The sequence below is a fragment of the Pipra filicauda genome, unplaced genomic scaffold, assembly GCF_003945595.2.
Source record: "Pipra filicauda isolate LSUMZ 115617 unplaced genomic scaffold, ASM394559v2 scaffold155_size1731166_pilon, whole genome shotgun sequence".
NCBI lineage: Eukaryota > Metazoa > Chordata > Aves > Passeriformes > Pipridae > Pipra > Pipra filicauda.
In genome coordinates this window covers 1,566,199-1,585,624 of record NW_024104051.1, presented here as the reverse complement: position 1 = coordinate 1,585,624, position 19,426 = coordinate 1,566,199, and the positions used below count along the sequence as shown (strand labels likewise).

At 39.9% G+C, this 19,426-nt stretch overlaps 1 protein-coding gene across 2 annotated transcripts in view; it reads left to right on the top strand.

Annotated features, from left to right (window-relative positions):
• Positions 1-5,476: 5,476 nt before the first annotated feature.
• ATP9B (ATPase phospholipid transporting 9B (putative)) overlaps positions 5,477-19,426 on the top strand; it is a 157,456-nt gene continuing 143,506 nt past the window's right edge. For both annotated transcript variants that reach the window (XM_039379105.1, XM_039379104.1), the window contains exon 1: positions 5,477-5,588. In XM_039379105.1, the coding sequence (XP_039235039.1) occupies positions 5,494-5,588 (95 nt within the window). In that variant the 5' untranslated portion in view covers positions 5,477-5,493. The remainder of the gene's footprint in view (positions 5,589-19,426) is intronic.

Below are 19,426 nucleotides of genomic sequence, written 5' to 3'. Positions count from 1 at the left end.
CATGGGTGCATTTTCTTTCAGTTTGAAGAAGTAGTTAAAGCAGCTGTATTTATTTATTTGAAATATCAGCAGTGTGGAATTTGATAAAATAAACACACTGAGAACATTAAAAACAAAAGTGTCATTTGAAAGTGCTGATATGCTTTGCTGTTGATTTTGCACCACAGATCATAGGGACATTTCATTGGATAGTCTCTTGTTTTAAGAGAAGATCAGAAGTTGGTAATCCAGCTCAAAATTTTTGAGTCCATGGGATTTTTTTGTCCAACTAGAAATAAAAATCTAGAATTGAATTTACATACATTAAGAGGATGAGAAAGTGTATCTCAGAAGCTAACTAGAAGGCATGGGATTTTGAAACATATTTTGAAGCAATTTTTAACTTAGAGGTAAACATAACTGAATAGATACTGTGAACAATTACTAGACGGTTCTCACTGAAGGGTCACTGTAACAGTGCAGTAAAATAATGAGTATTGTATTTATAATTTGCTCCTTTTGTTTATCCACAATCAACAATTAATACCTTAAGTGAACGTATGACTGATATTTGTATCAGAAGTCACCAAAGTGTACCTTTGTTTCCAAACCAATTTTATTTAAGTACTCTAGGATTTGCTTTGTTTGCCTCATCTATTGCCAAGTGAACTGTAGAAAATGCCTTTTCAGCCAGATCTGTTATTGTCTAGTACTCTAGCAAAATCCAAAATGCAACATGTACATTATCTTGCTTATTTAACTGGAGAAGATATTGCTTGCATTTTATGCTAAAAGACTGAGTTAGTGGAATACAGGTGAGGGTGGCACAGTGCTGGAGTGATGCCAGTGTGGTGGGACACACTGTTTGGTAAGGATGGACTACAATAGGTGGAACAGAGATTTAGCAATCTATAAATCCTGCAGAGATGCAGAGAGTTGACATTTACCAAAGAGAAGACCTTGAAGGAAGGTCTGAAAGAAATGTAACAGCTGGGAGCACGATTAATTGACAAACACTGAATGCTGTGAATATTAAAAATAAAATGTGTAGGAATAGGATATTCTTTCTAGTAGATATGTAGACAATAGTATTTTATTTATATATGATCAGTGTTTTGTTTCCAGTACTTATTGATCCCAGGGTTTTTAATAGTATAGTAGTATTTAATATGATTATTTTTACTTCTTGTTGCTGTTTTTAAACTGATTGATTTTGGTGTATAACTGAATTGCATGCAGCTTCAGTCTGAAGTAATTTTTGAAAACAAGGATCCTCTCAGAGTAAACAGTATCTCCAATTTTGTTCTTTCCCAGAGCAAGACAACATTTTGTTACATCCTACTGATATGAAGATATGAAGACTCTCCTATTAGAATTATTAAAACTGATAACTGCAGCTGTTTTAGCTTCCTCTGTTTTGTATTTGTTTTGCTCCCTCACTCTAACAGTGTAAAAATTTGTTTGGTGTAGTTTTCCTTGCTGCACTTAGCTCTTCCTATAAGGACAACCAGATTCTTTCTGTGTTGTTGTGCTTAGGTTCTGCCAGTGATTTTTTTTTAAGCCTCTAGGTATCTTGGACCAATTTGCAATTTGCTGAAAATTTGAAGACAGATACCAAACTGGTTCATCACTGATGAATAAAGTTTCACAATTAAAACAGAGATGCAAGGAGATCTGAAGGATCAGGTGAGAAAATATCTAGTATAAAAGTAATGTAAATTTTGTATCATGTAACATTATGGGAGGCTTACTGAAACTCGTTTCTTTTGTTTTATATTAAACTGATTTTAGTATCACTTCCACAGATTTACTTTAGTATAAATGATTTTATAATTTGGCTCCAAGAAGATAATGAAGAATGAATTATCTTCAAACTGTCTTTTATTTCCCGCCCTTACCCTAGCCCAGACTGGATACATAAACAGGATTAGGAGGGAAGGAGCATTTAACCTTGAACATTTACAGCAGAAGTAGAATGGTAACGAAAGTATAAATTATTATAAAATGCCCTCTGGGGATATCAGGCAGAACTAGCAACAGATAGGTTCTGCACCTGTAGCAGACACATGCAACAAATGCAAAACAGTTTCCATGCCAGCTCATTCCTACTCAAACCAAGAGTTCACAAGATCCATAAATCATAGGTTCTGGATCTCTGCCACCTGTTATAAATGCAAAAAGATGCAAAAAAGAAGCATGGAAAGGATGATATAGAAATTTTATTTTAGAGTGGGGTTATATTTACTCATTATAAATGTATGTTATCATGATATTTAAGTGACAAATGTTACCTAACCAGGACTTAATATTGAAATTAATTCCTGAAATGAAAAGCTTTTTTCACAAAGCAAAATAACATCTGCCTGAAATGCCTGAATAGCAAAATCTGAATCGAGAACAAGTTTATTCTGTAACCTTTTGGTATTTTTAAATAGAAAAGGAAATATTATTTTCAAAATGCAGGCACATTTTCTAGCGGCATCTTGAAAAGTCCCTACATATCATATGCCAAGGTCTCAATTTTGCATTAAGAAACTTCTATATAAATGCAAGGATTTTCTTTACAAAACATGAAACAGGACTACAATCTAAAAATGAATGACAAAAGATGTTACACAACCAAAATTCCTACTCTTAAGAGCTTTTACCATTTTATGAAAATCCTGATGCAAAAAGGCAATTAGAGTGATCAAAATGAAATCATGACAGATTTTCAGCAACTGTCTTAACTGCAATTTTTAAACATATATTTGAAGTAATCAAAACTGCATACATTTAAAATGATAAATATTCCATTTTGTTCCTCTCTCGGCCACTGATTTTCTAAAAAACTCATTTTCCTCTTCTTAGAGGGCTTTCTAATTAAAGCCTCTCTGCACACAGGTAATAGTGAAGTATTTTTCTCTTAAAATCTTAAAGTAGTCATAAATAAAATAATGCTTACAGAATACATGAGACAGTAAGAAATCAAGACTCTAGAGGCATTTATGGTTCCTAATGATTGTCTCATGCTGGGGCCCTTAAAAGTCTGACAATAATAAACCTTTCATGATATATGCTAGATTATGTATTTATCTATACATACAGAATCTACAAACACATACGCATAACTGACTAACATTAAAGATAGTTACAGGCCAAATAATCCATTAAGTAATCAGAAATATAACCAAATAACCAGAACCAAAGTTCTGCACAGACAAGAAGATTGATCTTGGGCTGCTAACTTGTGAATTAAGTGCTTTCTGTTCAGTTCAAAAACTGCTCTGCCATGGGGCTTGAATCAAATAGTAAACTGGAAACAAATTCTCTTGGTCCCAGAGACCTGCAGCAACTTCATTAGCAACATGAGGATTCTGAATATATAGTTGTTAATATGAAAGTTTAGAATTTTAAAGTTGTGAGATGTACAGTATTAATAAACGTGTAGCCAGCAGGTACAAGAGGGAAGTGACTCTTCCCCCCGTATATACCTGTCCAGTTTTGGTCTTCTCATCACTGTTATTCTGAAGTGAGTCTACACAAGAGTGATTAAGACGGTCAGGAGGCTGGAGAACATGATATATAAGGACTGGTTGAGAGCTCAGCCTGCACAGCTTGGAGTAGAAGAGGTTAAGAGGAAACTTTGTGGCTGAATATAAGTCAGTAATGGGACAATACAGAGCAGATGGAGCGTGGACTTTTCTCAGAGATGCATAATTATGGCTGATCTCATGTTTCCCAGGTTGGAACATGGGAAATTCTGATTAATTATTAGCAATTTGTTTATCACAAGATAAACACTGCAACAGGTAGCCCACAGAAGTTGTGGAAACACTGTGCTGTCCTTGGAGGTGTTCAATACTCCACTGCACATGGCCCTGAACAACCTGGTATCAAACTCCAACTCTTGGAGCATGGGCTTGGTCTAGGTGACATCTGGACATCCCTTCCACTCTAAATTACAATTCTATGAGTCTACTGTTGTACCGCCATCAATATTATAAGGATTATCACAGCTACAAAGTTAAATAAATATCTGTCCCCTTTTTGGCATTTCCGAGCGCAACACTTCGAACACCCAGCAAAGTCTTGCCCCATGCCCAGCTGAGAGATTTTTGCCTTTTATATAAGCTTTGTGCCTCCTGTGTAACTGTTGTTCCCACTCTCCTGGTTCAGTTTCAAGTGTTCTGTGCCTGTCGGTTAATTCAGTAACACATAATATGCTTAAAGTCAAAACACTGCTTAGAAATTTGCACTTGGCAAGCACTGCCAGTGCTCCATAACCTTCACTCCAGCAGATGGGAGCATTCTTCACTGTACTCTGCAAACTGGGGTGCCTTATTCTAAGGTAGAAAGTACATCCTAAGGTAAAGCAACACTTCCATATTAAGTGTCTGGGTCATAAGAGCAACTTCATTTAGCTATGGGCATTGACAAAGAAATATATTTTCCTTTTTTTTCCTTTTGTGGGAAGTCTTTCATATCTGTGATGGTATTAGGCCTTTTGCTCCGCATACCATCTGATTTCAGAGAAATACAGAAGGATAACATCCTACAGTAGGTCTATGAAAACTTCTATCTTCCAAAGCAGTTTTTTCTGGTGGTGATTTGTGTATTGATCTTTCCCCTGTGAGATCCTATAGACTTGGTTCATTTTCCCTGATACACAGAATGTCCATTTACAAGTGGCAATACCTGTCTCTGTTCAATGGCAGGAAACCATCATCATCAATTCACAGTGCTTTTTTTTGTTCTTGGGGCTCCCATCAGTGTTCACTGACATCCAGCACAGATGACAGCTGGCCCTCGCCCTCCAAGAGGTGGAAGGGGAGCTGATCCTACATCAACTTATACAAGAGTAGGCAAGCTGAGGAGAACCAGGGCAGGATTTGTCTCCTGCAATTCCTGTTTAAGCCCTGAACTCAGGGCACCCACATGAACTGCCTGTGCCCCCCACGCTGCCAGGTCCATAGGTGGCACCCACACAGCCCCTGGCTCATTCTCTTTGCAGCTCACCCGTCTGGGACTTCAGAAGCTGAAAAATCACAGAATCACAGAACGGGTCAGCTTGGAAGGGACAACAGTGGGTCATCTGGTCCAATCTCCCTGCTCCAGCAGAGTCATCCCAGAGCACATGGCACAGGATTGCAACCAGACGGTTCTTGAGTATCTCCAGAGAGGGAGATTCCACAACCTCTCTGGGCGACCTGTTCCAGTGCTCGGTCACTCACACAGTAAAGAAATTCTTCCTCATGCTCAGGTGGAACTTCCTGTGCATCACTTTCTGCCCATTGCCTCTTGTCATGTTGCTTGGCGCCACCGAGAAGAGCCAGACCCTGTCCTCTTGGCTCCCCCGCTGTAGATACTCGCAGACATCGCTGCAAACCTCCCCCTGGCCGGCGGCCCCACCCCGGCCCCGGCCCCACCGCCCCCTTGTTTACCTCGGGCCCCCGCCCCCTGACGTCACCGGCGCCGGCCGTGACGTCACGGGGCGGGCGGCGCCCCCCGGGCGGCGGGGGGGGCGCCCCCAAGATGGCGGACCAGATCCCGCTGCGCCCGGTGCCGCGCAGCGCCCAGCGCAGGGCGGCCTATTACAGCAGCGCCGCCGCCGCGCAGCGCCACAGCAGGTACGGGCAGCGCCGCCGCGGCCACTCCTTCCCCCCCCCTTTCCCTTCCCCTTACCCCGTCCCCGGCGGCGGGCGGGGCGGTGCGCGCCCCTCGCCCAGCCCCGCTGCCCTGCAGGGCTCCGGCACCGCCCGCCCGCTCCGCGGGGAGGGCGCGCAGGGGCGGCGGCGCCGCTGCAGACAGGGGAGGGGGCTGCCGGCAGCCCCTGGCTCCCGCAGGCTTCCCCCCCGGCGCTGGCCGCCCCTCCCGGCCCGCGGTTCCCGTGTCCCGGCGGCGGGCGCGGGGCCGGGACAGGCATCGGTGGCGGCGGGAGGATGCGCAGGACCGCTCCCCGTGCGGCCTTGGCTCCCCCGGCCCCGCCGCCTGAACTCCCCGCGACTCGGGTCCCTTGCCAGGAGTTCACTTAGGAGCGGGATGCTCGCGGCGGGGGATGGGGGGGGAAGGGGAGGGGCGCGAATTTGGGCGTCCTTAGTAAATACGATGCGGGCTGGTTGTTGGGTTGCGGGAACCATTCTTGGATGTGGGAGTTAAAAATTTTAACTTCGGATTGCTTGAAATACACTGTATTGGTGTTTAAGCAATTTGAAGGAGCTGGTTTAAAGGTCTAACATCAAATTAACTTTTCAGGCAGAGATTGAACGTTTCTTTGCTTCCCATTATTCTGAACAATTTCTAGGTACACTGTTGTTGTGAGGAAGGAGAAACTTTGGTCCATAATCTTGGTATCTCCATTAGATAGCACTCTTATGGTAGGGGATATAATTATAGTTACTGTTTTGAGTTTTTTTTCCTCTTCTCTTGGTTTTCCTAGGGCGCTGGCTGTCAATACAAGGACTGGAGGGAGCAGTTGTAGGATCTGAAGTAAATGGACTTGCTAAAACAGAATAGTTGGTGCTGTTGTTCTAGTCCAAATAAATCTGTTTCATAATTAATAAAATGTATTTACTTCTTTGTCAGAATAGAATAACTAAGAAAAATGTAGCTTAAAACTGTGCAAAATAGGTTAGGCTTAAATTACCTTGTCTTGTTTCTTAAACTGGATAAAAAAAGATTTTTTTATTGAACATTCACGAGCTTGTAGGACAGTCTGCCCTTGTAGGAGCCTTCCCCATCTCACTAACGCTCGAATGTCCAACAATTTGTAGTAGGTTTGTCCTCCGTTTTGAGGTAGGGCAGCATTATCATCACTGTCCCCATACCTTAGAGAACTGAAGCAGGGAAAGTGCTTGCTGAAATTTGTTTCTCAGTAGGTGTTGTGCTCGGGAATAAAGGGTAGGACTGGCTACGCAAAGCCTTGGTCCAGAGCATCAAAGGTGTTGTAGATTAACCAGGACTGTTTTGGTGACTTGAAAAATTCTGTGGATGGGATGGGTTGAGTCCATAAGTCATAAAGATACAGAGGTTCATTGAAGGTATGTTTGCAAGCAGTGGTTGCATTTCTTTATATAACCTGTTCAATCACGGCTTTATAAGCAGATTTGGCAAGCTGTAAGATCTAGCAAGGAACTACCAATTCTGTATCTTCCCCTCTATCTTGTTTGATCAACATCACCCTCCAAAGACTGCGGATTACATTTTGTCCAGTTTAGATTACATCTTCAGAGTTATGGTCTTTCATCATCTGTGTTTCTCAAGTGCAGGTGATTTATATTTAACTTACTGATCCTCCATATCAATGATTATCTATGATTTTCATTACTTTTGTTCAACTTCTTGCAGGTTTAAAAAACTTTTAAAAATTGACAGGCTCATTTATTGTGTTTCTTTATTTTTGATCACTTGATTAGTGAATTGCTCTTCTGAGCTCTTAGAGTTAGAATACATTTACCAACCTCTTCACTTGCTTTAATTGTTCATGTTTTTCTTAATGTGAGTTGAGTAGGTTGGTCATTCTCCTTCAAGAATACCTTGCCCTGGATTTGTGAGACCACCTGTTGTGTACTTTGGAAGGTGTTCCCTGTAACAAAAACATGGAAATGCTTGTGTAGATTCTACCACAGCTGTCTTGTGTAGAGTCAGAAGGGAAATACGGCAGTGCATATAGTCAAATTACAACTTCTAAGTCTTATGACTCTAAGCTTGTAATTGAACTACAGCTTCTATGTCTTTATGAATCATTCATCCTGCTTTTCTAATCTTTATCTTCAGCACAGACTCTGAAGGAGCCTTACATTCATGTGGAAACTGCAGCAAAGGTCCTGATGTTGCAGTTACTTATAAGAGTGTTGAAGTCACTGTGGTCTCTGATATGCAAAAAGTTATCGTGTGCATGTATGCTTGACGATTTTGCCTAAAAAGGTATAATGCATATCTCTGAAGATGTCTAGAAACAAACACCAATTAAAATATAGTATAGTTGGTATCTCAGGTTTAATCCAGGATCACCTTAAATGTGCAGTGAGACTTAAAATGCTTGTTCTCATATGTTAGACTTGTATTTGTCATCATCAGCCCCGGAGTAATCAACTGCTACATACAGGAAGGAAGTTAACTGTCCTGTGCCTGTGTTGTCACGTGAGCTGGATGGAAGGAAAACAAGAAGCCTGCTGGAATTTTGAAGCTGATAAGGAGTTAAGCAGTAGACAGCCCTCATTTATCTACAAGCAAAATACCTGGTTTGTTCAGGTGTTCTACATATGCTGCTGACAGTGTATACATGCATTTGGCCTGGTGTTGGGACTCTTGAGCTGGTCCCAGAAAATCATGTCTTGCCAGCTGTCTCCTATGTGACATAAATGTAGTTGCACTTCAGGTATTTGCAAAGGTGATGTCATGAAGAACACCCAGTCCCTGTAAGGAAAACTCTTGCAGGATTATTCACGGTGCGGGCTACAGTAGTGTATTTATGAATGACACAACTACATATATTAGTGGTTGTGGTAGGGCAAGTTATGGAACAGATCGACTGCTTTTCTTGTCTCTGCAGTTTACTCACTGATAGAGCAACTCTGGTTTAAGGCAACTGACTGAACTGTTATTTTTGAATTCTTACTCTGTTATGTCATTAGTGAGTAAGAAAATTACACAAGAGGGGAAAAAAGAACAAAATAATAGGATAATGTGTCTTTTGTCCAGGTAAATACAGGATACTTATTGCTTAACAACTAGTGAATTGTAGCTTATTTCATGTGAAGTATGTATAATAGAAAAAATGAAATCTATCCCAGACAAAATGGAATGGAAGTCTGCAGAACTTGAAGTTTGATGAGAATTCACATGCTTCACTGATACTTAAAAATGTTAAACCAGTTTTTGTAGTACATAGAAAATACGACGATTTAATGTCAATACTGTTCTAATGCTTTTAAAATGTTTTAAATGAAAGCTGTTCCCAGCAATCGTGTAGTCCTTGTGGTTATGATTTTCAGGGTATTTGGCTCAGTTTCACAGTGAACCACCAAAAAAGAGACATACAAATTTCAACAGGTAACACTCAATGCATGTACAGTAATTCTGTGGGTTTAATTTCTGACATAGCCTGACATGAGCTTTAAAATACTTTGATTCTTGCAACCTGCTTTCAGTTTTGTTAGGAGTATCTGTTCTAGTTCTAAACTACAATGTGATTTTCATAGTGTAGATGTTATTCTTCAGTGGCAAGTGATATGCCAGTTTTTTGATATTTCATGTGTAATAATTAAGACCAAGTAACTGAAAATATTATTTGGTGAGACCATGTAGCAATCAGAGTTGATAGAACCTAACATCTCTTGTAGAATGGTATTCACAGAAAGCTCATAACTTACTTTACTCTAACTGTGGGTCTGAAAGGCCTGGCAAAATGTCCATAGTTGTTAAAAATCCCAGACATTGATATGTATCAGAGGAGTTTACCCATTGAGTGCGTTATATACAGTGATACTTGGTATTTCTTTGGTTTTCTGAAATGTTACTAGTCTCTTTCCCGGGTACTTCTGAATATTTAGAGCAAAAGTTGTTACAATATCTGTGCAGAGTTTTACAGGTTTCAATTTCCTCTTATCCCCCCAACACCTGGTAGTGGAATGATCCTACATATTTCATCCTGAAAATGAGCTTGAAAATGATGGATGAAGCTGAATGACTGACAATATTGACATTAATTTGAATTTTAATATAGCTTCTGTGATAAAGCATTCTGAAGATAGAACCAAATTTACTTTTGAACATCTGTGTTTTAAAACTGCTGTTGCAAAGTGACAGTAATTTCTTCAAACATCTGTTGTTTGACCAGAAGCAATAACTTGTTTAGTCCAGGAACATAAACTGTAAATGTCTGTTAGGTTTTTTTGGTAGAAATAGCATTGTTAGCGCTATCCATCCTGCTGCTCTGGGTGTGGTCACAGAAGCTCCTGACAATTGAGCAGCTGTGGGAATGTGGGGGAGTGGGTACTGCTTGTTAATTGTCTATATGTGTAGTGGCACACCTGCACTTGCTTGTGGACAAAGCTCATAACATCATCCTCATTCCTGTGGTGCTTTGTTTAAATCAGAGCCCTTGTCTTGTGTTGGTTTTCCTCCATGACATACATACAGGAGTGGCACCTAAGTGGGCACACCATTACAGGTCAGTCTAACCCACTCTCTGTAGGATGGAAATCTTCTTTATTGGAGGTAGTGACTCAGAGTGAGATGTATTGGTTTATACTGTCATACAAAAATTGCAAATGTTGCAGGTTCAGTTGATATCTGGTAGAAACGTCATGAACTCTGAACAATACGGTATTCCCGGTGTTTTAGGCTACAGCTGCTAATATATAGGTGTTGAAGTGTATTGGAAATGACAACACATTAAAACACACAGCTGTACATTATGCTGCTATATTCAAATGTTCACTTGAATACACCTCCATCTTTTATTGTAGCTTAAGGAGGAAAGGATCAAATGTGGTGTAAAGAGATCTCATTAGAATAATAGTTAGGAGAGTTGTCTGTGCTGCTAAGCCATTGTTACAGATCAATCATTAATGTCCTGTTCTTTTTCCAGGAGAACTCTTGCTCCTCTATTTTTTTACAGACTTCACCTGAAATTCAAAGTGTTTCTCTCTTTTGCAAAGTGAAACTTGATTTCATTTAAAAAAATAGTCAAAATTGCTGTAATTGTCTTGCAGGATATACTGCCCTTTTTCATTAGCCTTTCCTGGGTTGTGATTTTGGACAGAGATTCACCACTGTTTGGAACTATGTCACCGAGTGACTTTTAGGCTTAGTCTGAGATGCCATCTCTTAATTCTGATTCTTCCAGCAGGGTTGTTTGTGTGGCAACTTCATACTTGGGATGCTGTATTTGTATAACAGTGACTGAGTCTACGTTTTCAAGACTCAAGTTATAAAGTACTACTAGTTTTTAGAGCAAGAAGTTAACAGGGATTTTTAAAAATTTTTTCTAACTTTCTTCTCAATGCACATGTTATGCCCATTGTTGTCAATTTGACATTCCTGAACTGTGTGTTGCTTTCTTTGCCAAAGACTTTATCCACAGGTTAATACTACTTGTTGGGACTGACACCCGATTTAGGATAGGTTCTGAGATTTTTGCCTGGAACAAAGATCAAAGTAGTTTGATGTATAAGTTTTGAAAAATAGTCTTGCCATATGTTAATGTTTTCAGAGCTTTTTCTGCAGTGTGCGTAGTTATTGTTAGTTGCTGCGGCTTTTGCTTTTCAGAGCAAAATTGAATAATATAATGATATAATGATGCAGGAAGCCATTTATTACATGCATATAGAGCTGCTCATTTTAGCAACTGTTGGGTATTTTTACAAACGATGACACTTTCATTGGTGTCATACCTGAGAAGTAGTTTGTAATACTTAGTCTGCAGACACAAATTTTGATGACATAGGAACTTTAAGTGATTTTAGTAAAAAAGTAATTTTTAATTGCAGTTCTTTGACTTAACATTACTTAGAAATGTATATTTGGAAAAAGTTGTCCTTATAGTTTTCACTAGTAATAGTCTTTCACACCAAAATAGGTTTACAGTCATAATTTTTAGCATGGTTATTCTTACAGTCATTATCCTGATCTGAAATGTTTTAATCATTAGGAAAAAAAAAAGTTTGAGAACTTCAAGTTACTATTGCAGATGATGCTGTTGTTTGCAATGAGTACACGTGACTGCATGTGCCATAAAATACACTTTGTAATGTATTTCTAAGGTTGGTCATGTTTAAGCTATTATTTTTGCATGCCTTCCTGTTTTGTATATATAGTATCTAAATACAGTGATTTGTATTGCTTGGGCAGGCATTTGGATTGCTAAGAACAGGGAGAGAAAACAATTGATTGGGCTACAATGTCAATAACAATACCCAGTGACAGTGATAAAATGGCCCCGTTGTTCTAATCAATGACATACCCTACTAATTAAAAATAGGGTTCTAGTGAATGTAGATGATGTTTCCTCAGGTCCTGCTGTGTATTTAGGTATTTCTGGTTCCTATTTGTTAAATACAGAGACTCACTCATCTTGTCATGGTTGAAAAAGATCTTGTGTTAGGATATGCATAGTGATTTGTAAGGTAAGCAAAGAGGAGTAAAGAAAGGTGCCTTTTTTCATGAAGGCTTTGTTACACAGATCTTCTCAGTTTGCTTCTTCTGTATGTTGTTCTGGTAAAGAAAGTGTGACGTAGGGGAGAGAGAAGAAAATAGCATTCAGAGTATTTGGGGTTTGTAGGTGTCTGGTGGAACCTGTAGTATCTGTTTTAAGCAATTTTTGAGAAGCTCCTGATGAAAGGGAGCTGCCTTGGTAATAACTTTGTATTCTGCTTTTAGACCTTTATCTCAACAGATATTAGGGTTTTGCCTTTAGTTCTTCATATTAGAAGATGCCAGCTTTTCTTTTTATTTTTTTTAGTGGTGGTAGTAGTTCACAAATGCCGCCTTATGATTTTCCAGACTATCTCTCTGTATCATATCTTAGGATATGGAGGAGTGACAATTTATTTGGTCTTATTGCAGAATTTGGTCATATTCATCTCAGTGACACAGTCAGTAATAAACTTGCCTGCATACAGTAGAAGTACTTTTTCCTTCTATTTTGGATGGATAAACATGCACTATGATGAAAGTGTTGTACTAGAGTTTTAAAGATTCTGTTATGCAAGGACACGAAAGCAAAATTATCTATTGAAACTGGGTATAAATGTTCAGCTCCACAAATATTCAGCTTTCTTAAAATGTTTCAGCTGTCCAAATGTATTTTCCTTTTTTTTTTTTTTTTTGGTAATAACTGCTGGAATACTGTGTTTACTGTTGTCTTCTGTGTAGACATCTCTGACACACCTGTCCCTGACAGCGCATATAAATTTGCAATAGGATTATTTTGTGTATGACTGTGTATTGTTTTTAGGCCAGGACTTACATTCAGAGACTACCCAAGTAATGCTGATTAGGGGTGCACTTACATTAGAGGCTCAGCTAAAGCTAAATTGAGACAAATAGTGTCAAACTCTAATCAATTCTAAAAACTTCTGAATAGCTCTTCTGTGTTTTGTAGGAAGCGTTTAAAGGAAATTCTTTAAATTTCATGCACTTAGCCATAGAAGATTTTTCCACTTTCAAATTCTGTTGTAATCTAGGAACAGCATGATTGCTTTGTAGTTTACTAGAATTTACTGCTGTGTGAGGTGTTTCAAATTAGAGGAAAATTGTAATTCCCAATTTTTAGAAATGCAGAAGAATATTTGAGGAAAATAAGTATTTGTAATTTGATTTTTTTCTTGGGTAGGTTCTAGCAAAGCAATCTGTTTTATGGAGACACTGATTATTTGAATAAGAAGAGCAAGAATATAAAAATACATTGTATACTTATAAACATGGTTATGGATGAATGTGCCTTTCTTAATAAAGTTTTTACTGCTGCGGTTTCCTGGGAATTTTTATTTTGTTAGAGGATGTGATCTGAGCAGTTTTGTCAGTGATACAGGCAACCTACAGGAGTTGCTGATTTGGTGGTTTGTCTTCTAAGTTTTTGTATATATATACCTGACATTACGGGAGATGGAGCAGGATATGGATGAGACAGATTGTGCAGCTTACTCTGTGTCTTTCTTCTGCTCATGACCAGAAGCAAAGTGAGCCCTGTGGCTGTCAGTCACTCAGCCAGATCACCAGCACTTGATGTGATGGGACAGAGTCACAGCAGTGGATGGGGGTAGCTCACCTGCCAGGAACTGGTCTTTTTCAGATTTTCTACTCAGATAGAACTTCTTCCACTGCTGCCTCTCTTCCATGCTACTCTGCATCCCAGGGCCATCTCCTTTGTCCAATTCCTGTGTAGACTCATGGCCACACTTGCATTTTTCCTCCCTCACTAGCTTTGAGAAATACTGCTTTAAGACATAAGCTTTGTTTTTCCTTCTTGTGAATTGTGGTGGATAGCACAAGTGATAGGAGGCAAGGAAGCAGTATTTATGCAGTATCTGACACAGTGCTTATATTCCTATCTCAGTCTTTTAAGCAGGCAGATAGAAAACATCATCGTAGATGCTGCTTCTGCATTTGTCAAGTGAGTAAAACCAGAAAAGTGTGCAGTCACATTTGCCCTGTGCCTTGCAGCTTCATGCTGCACCCTTGAACATTGCTCTTTTAGAGTAATGGAAAGCTGGCAGAAAATACAGAAATTATTATGGATATAAATAAGTAGCCAAATTAGAATTAAATGAATTAAAATGGTTTCCATTAGCAGTTATGGTACCTCTGGAACTCTGCAGTCACATCTACTCTGGCAAACAGCCATCAAAGTGGAATGATGCAAACACACGTGACTTGAGGCATCATTTTCACAGCAGATATTTATGTCAAAATTTCACTTAAAAGTATTTATTGTACATGGTTTCCTTTCAGTTAAATCTGCTAAATGATATTCCTAATAACAGTCAGATTTTGTTGAAAGTTGTTTAATATTAATGTTCATTTTTCCTTAGGAAACCATTCTTTTTTCAAGATATTTTCATCATACCTGATTTAGTAGCAGTCATGCTGAGAGTTTTGATGTCTTCACTCTAGCTTCTTTATTCATGTTGCTTTCAATGCTTCCCTATTTTAATACAGGTTTCTAGGATTATACTTAATTGATTTGTCACTCAGAGAAAATCAGCACTTCAAGCAATTAAGTGCAGAAAAATACTAGGTAACAAAGACACAAAGATTTTTGTCCTCATCCTAGTTATGAAAAATCCATTATTCATTATCTTACTGTTTTTAAATACTGAAGTACAATTTTCTAACACAATAGCAAAATTGCTTTTGAAACAGAATAAATTGCTTGCCACTTGAGAAGCTGTATTTTGAAGTCAGGATTACCAAACATGATGGTGCTTATGCTCATTATCTTCACTACTTGGTGAAGCTCTGTATTTAAGAGTGCAAACCTAGATACCGATTGTGGAAAAAAACTTGTTTTTAATATAGTGGCAAACAAACCTTAAGGAAATTATGATTAGGACATCAATGTACTCTGCAAATATTATCACGTTTACAAAGTAGATTTAAATATTATGTGCATCTGTGAATGTGTTTCCGAGTCCAGTCTCTCTCATGATTCCCTTGCGTTAACATGTTCCTTCAAGAGCCATTTAACCATCTTTGCTTTGTTCCCTTTGTATATAAAGAATATTATTTTCCAAACACACACTAGTTAACTTTGTATGGAAGAAAAAGGCATCTGTTACTTTGTGGTATCTTGCTGTACATTCCAGTACAGCTAGCAGACTGTGATTTCACTGGATGGTGTTACAAATACACCATTAATTGGATGTCCAAGAGCAAAACACAATGCAACAGAAAGCTCTCTCAAAACTGTGATAATGTAATTTGCAAATATAACTAGGAGAGATTATAAAAGCATTGAACAGGAGTCTGTTTAAACGCAGGCCTGTCCTACTGGAAGTCTTAGCATAAAGTAAGGTCTTAAGTTTTTTTCTAAGCAGTAGTTTTATTACCTAGTGTTAATCTAGTCTGAGAGTAATCCGTATAATGTAGTATAATATGCACGTTAACCTATAATAACATCTGTGTTTTGTGAAGAGAATTTTTTCTATTATGTTTTTTCCTAATGACCGTTGATAATAATAGTAAGGGAAAATATATTGCTAGATTGTCATAGTAAACCAACATCAGATGCAGCTTTTTGCAAACAACATTGTGAAGATCAAGTTTTTCATTTTTTTTTATTTTTTTTTTTTAAGTGGGTACTGGTAGTAATAATTCTGAAAGCATTTCTCATGCCCTATTTTGACATAATGACCTTTCTGGGAACTTGTAACTATTAGCATTTACACAACTTGATTAGTTTGAAACTTTGGTCATGTTTTCTGCAGTCTGGTTGTGCTTTTGCATCTTCTGCAACAGATGAAGATTTCTTGTCACAAAGTCTAATGTATTTAAGGTTCCAATACTCAATTGACTTGCAGCTGGGGTGGGAGGTGTTTATTTATTATTATTCTTCCTAGTTATGCACTGTTTTCTAATCTGGTCTGAACACATTGTTAGCATCCCTTAATGATGTACCATACCGTGTTATTCCGAGGAGGTGCAAAAATCTGCCAAAGAAAAGAGGGAGCTAATGATTTGTTAATCAGTAGTGGGTTGGGGATTTTTTTCCCCTTCCTTATTAGAGCTTCCTTCTTAACTATGTTAATACCAATTTATTATATAGCCAGTGTAAAGTATGTGGTGTACTTTTTCAATAGAAATCTAATAATTACAATTCAATCTCTCCCTCCCTTTCCTGGCATCCAAAAAGGTTAGTATTCTCTTTAATATATATTTCTCTATACAATAGGGCTCAACACAGAAAATCTAGGGGAAAAGGAAATGGTTTTAGATTTTTGTATTAAATATATAGTGAGTTGAAAAAATGCAAACCCAGTGATGATGCCTTTTTGTGATTAGTCCCGGTGTTTGTAATATTACTTTCTTTTTAAAATGCTTGGTATGTCTATCAAGACTTTGAACAGAATACTGCTCAGGGTGCTGTTCTCTGTCAGCAGAACTCCCCCCTGCCCAAGCAAGGCCACCTAGACGTTGTTGCCCAGTATCATGTCCAGAGAGTTTTAAACATCTCAAAGGATGGAGATGCCACAATGTCCCTGGATAGCGCTTGCCAGTGCTCACTTATCCTCATGTTAGAAAAGTGTTTAATGATGTTCCGATGGCACTTCCTGTATTTCAGTTTGTGCCCATTGCCTCTGGTCACCACTGAAGACAGCCTTGCTCAGTCACCTTTGCAACCTCCCTTCAGGTGTTTGTTCATAGAAATCAGTAAGATCCTGCCTATACCTTGTCTTCTCCAGGCTGAGCAGTCCCACTCTTTTATCCTTTCCTTCTAGGAGAGATGCTGCAGTCCCTTCATCATCATCATCATGGCCCTTCATTGGACTCTATTCAGTATGTCCATGTCTCTCTTGCACTCTTGCATGGCCTTACCAGTGCTGAGCAGAAGGGAAGGATCTTCTTCCTTGACGTGCTGGCAACACTGTGCCTAACACAGTCCAGCATACCAGTAGCTTTCTTTGCAGCAAGGGTACATTGCTGGCTTATGTTCAACTTGGTGTTCACCAGGATCCCCAGGTCCTTTTCTGCCAAGTTCCTTTCCTGTAGTAGCCCCCAGCATATAGTGGTGTGTGGGGTTGTTCAGGTGAAGGAATTTGCAATTCTTGCTGAGCTTCCTGAGGTTCCTATCAAGCTGTTTCTCCAGCCTGTCAAGTTTGTGCTGGATGGCAGCATGCTCATCTGGCCTATCGTCACTCCCTTCGGTTTTTGTGTCATCTGCAAACTTGCTGAGGGTACGCTTTGCCCCATCACCCACATCATTAATCAAGATGTTAAACAGGACTGGACCCTCTATGGACCTCTGGGGTACACTGACCTAGTTTACTGACCTCCAACTAGGCTTTGTGCCACTGATCACCACCCTCTGGACCTGGCCATTCAGACAAAATTCAATCCACCTCAATGTCTGCCCGTCCAACTACTACAGCAGCAGTTTGTCTATGAGAATTTTATAGGAGACAGTGTCAAAGACCTTACTGAAGTCCAAGCAGACACTATCCACTGTTCTCCCCTCACCTACCAGGCCAGTTATTTCATCTTAGAAGTTTATCAAGCTGGTCAAGTATGACTTCCCGTTGGTGAAGCCATCTGACTACTCCTGATTTTGTTGTCCTTTGTGCAAAAGGTTTCCAGAATGATCTGCTCTATCACCTTCTCAGGGGTTGTGGTGAGATGAATGGGTCTGAACAGGTTCCCTGGGTCCTCCTTCTTGCACTTGAAGATAAGAGTGTCATTTACTTTCTTTCAATCTTCAGTCACTTCTCCCAGTTGCCATGATTCATCAAAGATTATTGAAAGTGGCCTTGCCATGACAGCTGACAGGTTCCTCAGTACTTGTGAGTGCATTCCATCAGGACCCATAGGCTTTTTTATATTTATATATATATATATACATAAATATATATTCCATTTGCTTAAATGTTCCCTGACCCTCATCTTCCTTGCTTTAGGCCTTCCTCCTGTTCTCTGAGACCTGGGTCTCCTGAAAGCCAGTCTTGCTAGTCAAGGCTGAGGCAAAGAAGAGCCCAGGGCCTCAGCCTCTTCCATGTCCTGTGTAACTACATCCCCATCGCATTCAGCAATGAGCCCATATTCTCCCTAGTCTCCTTTTGTCACCTGTGTACTTTCAAACTTGTCTTTGACATCTCTGGCCAGATTCAATTGCATTTGACTGTAGCTTTCCTAGCTTTTTCTCTGGAAGCTTGGATAATGTCTTTGTATTTGTAATGGTTTGAGAGCCCCAAAAATCCAGTTCCCGAGTCCAAGCCCCCCTCCCACATCTCAGCCCAGTGTGAGATGGGTTTTCCAGACAAAAACACGAGACTCAATATGTCTCGTGTTATATTACAATGACTGTACAAATAAATATTATAATACATCATATACAATCATAACTGTCTTTTCTATGATAAAGCAGTATTTACAATGGATCAAATCTCTTTTCCCTCCAAATAAAAGTCCAGGAGGGAAGAAGGAAGAGATCCTTTCTACTCTCACAGCAGCAGTCTCTCTAGGGCATCAGTCTCTCTTCCTCCATGCAGCAGCTGTAGCTGGATCTCTTTTCATTACACACGGGGGGGTCTCCAAGCTCCTCTCAGCCCTTCGACTCCAAGCGAGGGTCTTTCTCTTCCATGGGCTGCATTCACCAGGACAAAGGTCGCTTCACCACGTCATATCACGAAGTGCAGAAGCCTTCATGACAGTCCCTATCCTCAGGGGATTCAAACTCCCTTGCAGAGCTCCCATGCTCTGTCAGGCTGCTAGCTTAGCAGCAACAGCAGGAGGGCGAGGCCCTCCTCCGCGTTCCATTGTGGCCATCCTGGTCCAGCTTTCCAGGACGCCTGAGCTTCTCAGCTGCTCTCTCTGCAGCGCATGCTGCATTTTAGGACTTCCATCCAGTAGGAGTCTATCTCTTCCGCTTAGGAGGGATTTCAAAAGGAGTTTGAGGGTTTTGGTTTTCAGTTCTTACCCAAACTCTGTCTCTGTAGGGCTTAGTTCTGCTCTCTCTCCATTAGAGATCTCTGTGTCTTCCCTCCTTGGCTGCAATGCCTGTTTGCTGCTTCTTATCTTCTCTGGCTCTTTGCCACTGTTCTCTGGTCAGTACTGTTCTGCTGCTGCTCTGTCTGCTGCTCACAGTAGAGAAAAAACCTCCCAGCTTCTCAGCTACAGATACTTAGCCCAGTCTAACACTGTTCCAAGTCCCTGTAGCCCCCTAGCCTGGGGCTGGGGGGGGGGGGCAGCCCCCAGTGGGGCTCCTGCCCCTTCTCCTCGTGGCTTTCACAACATGGCCACCTCTCCAACT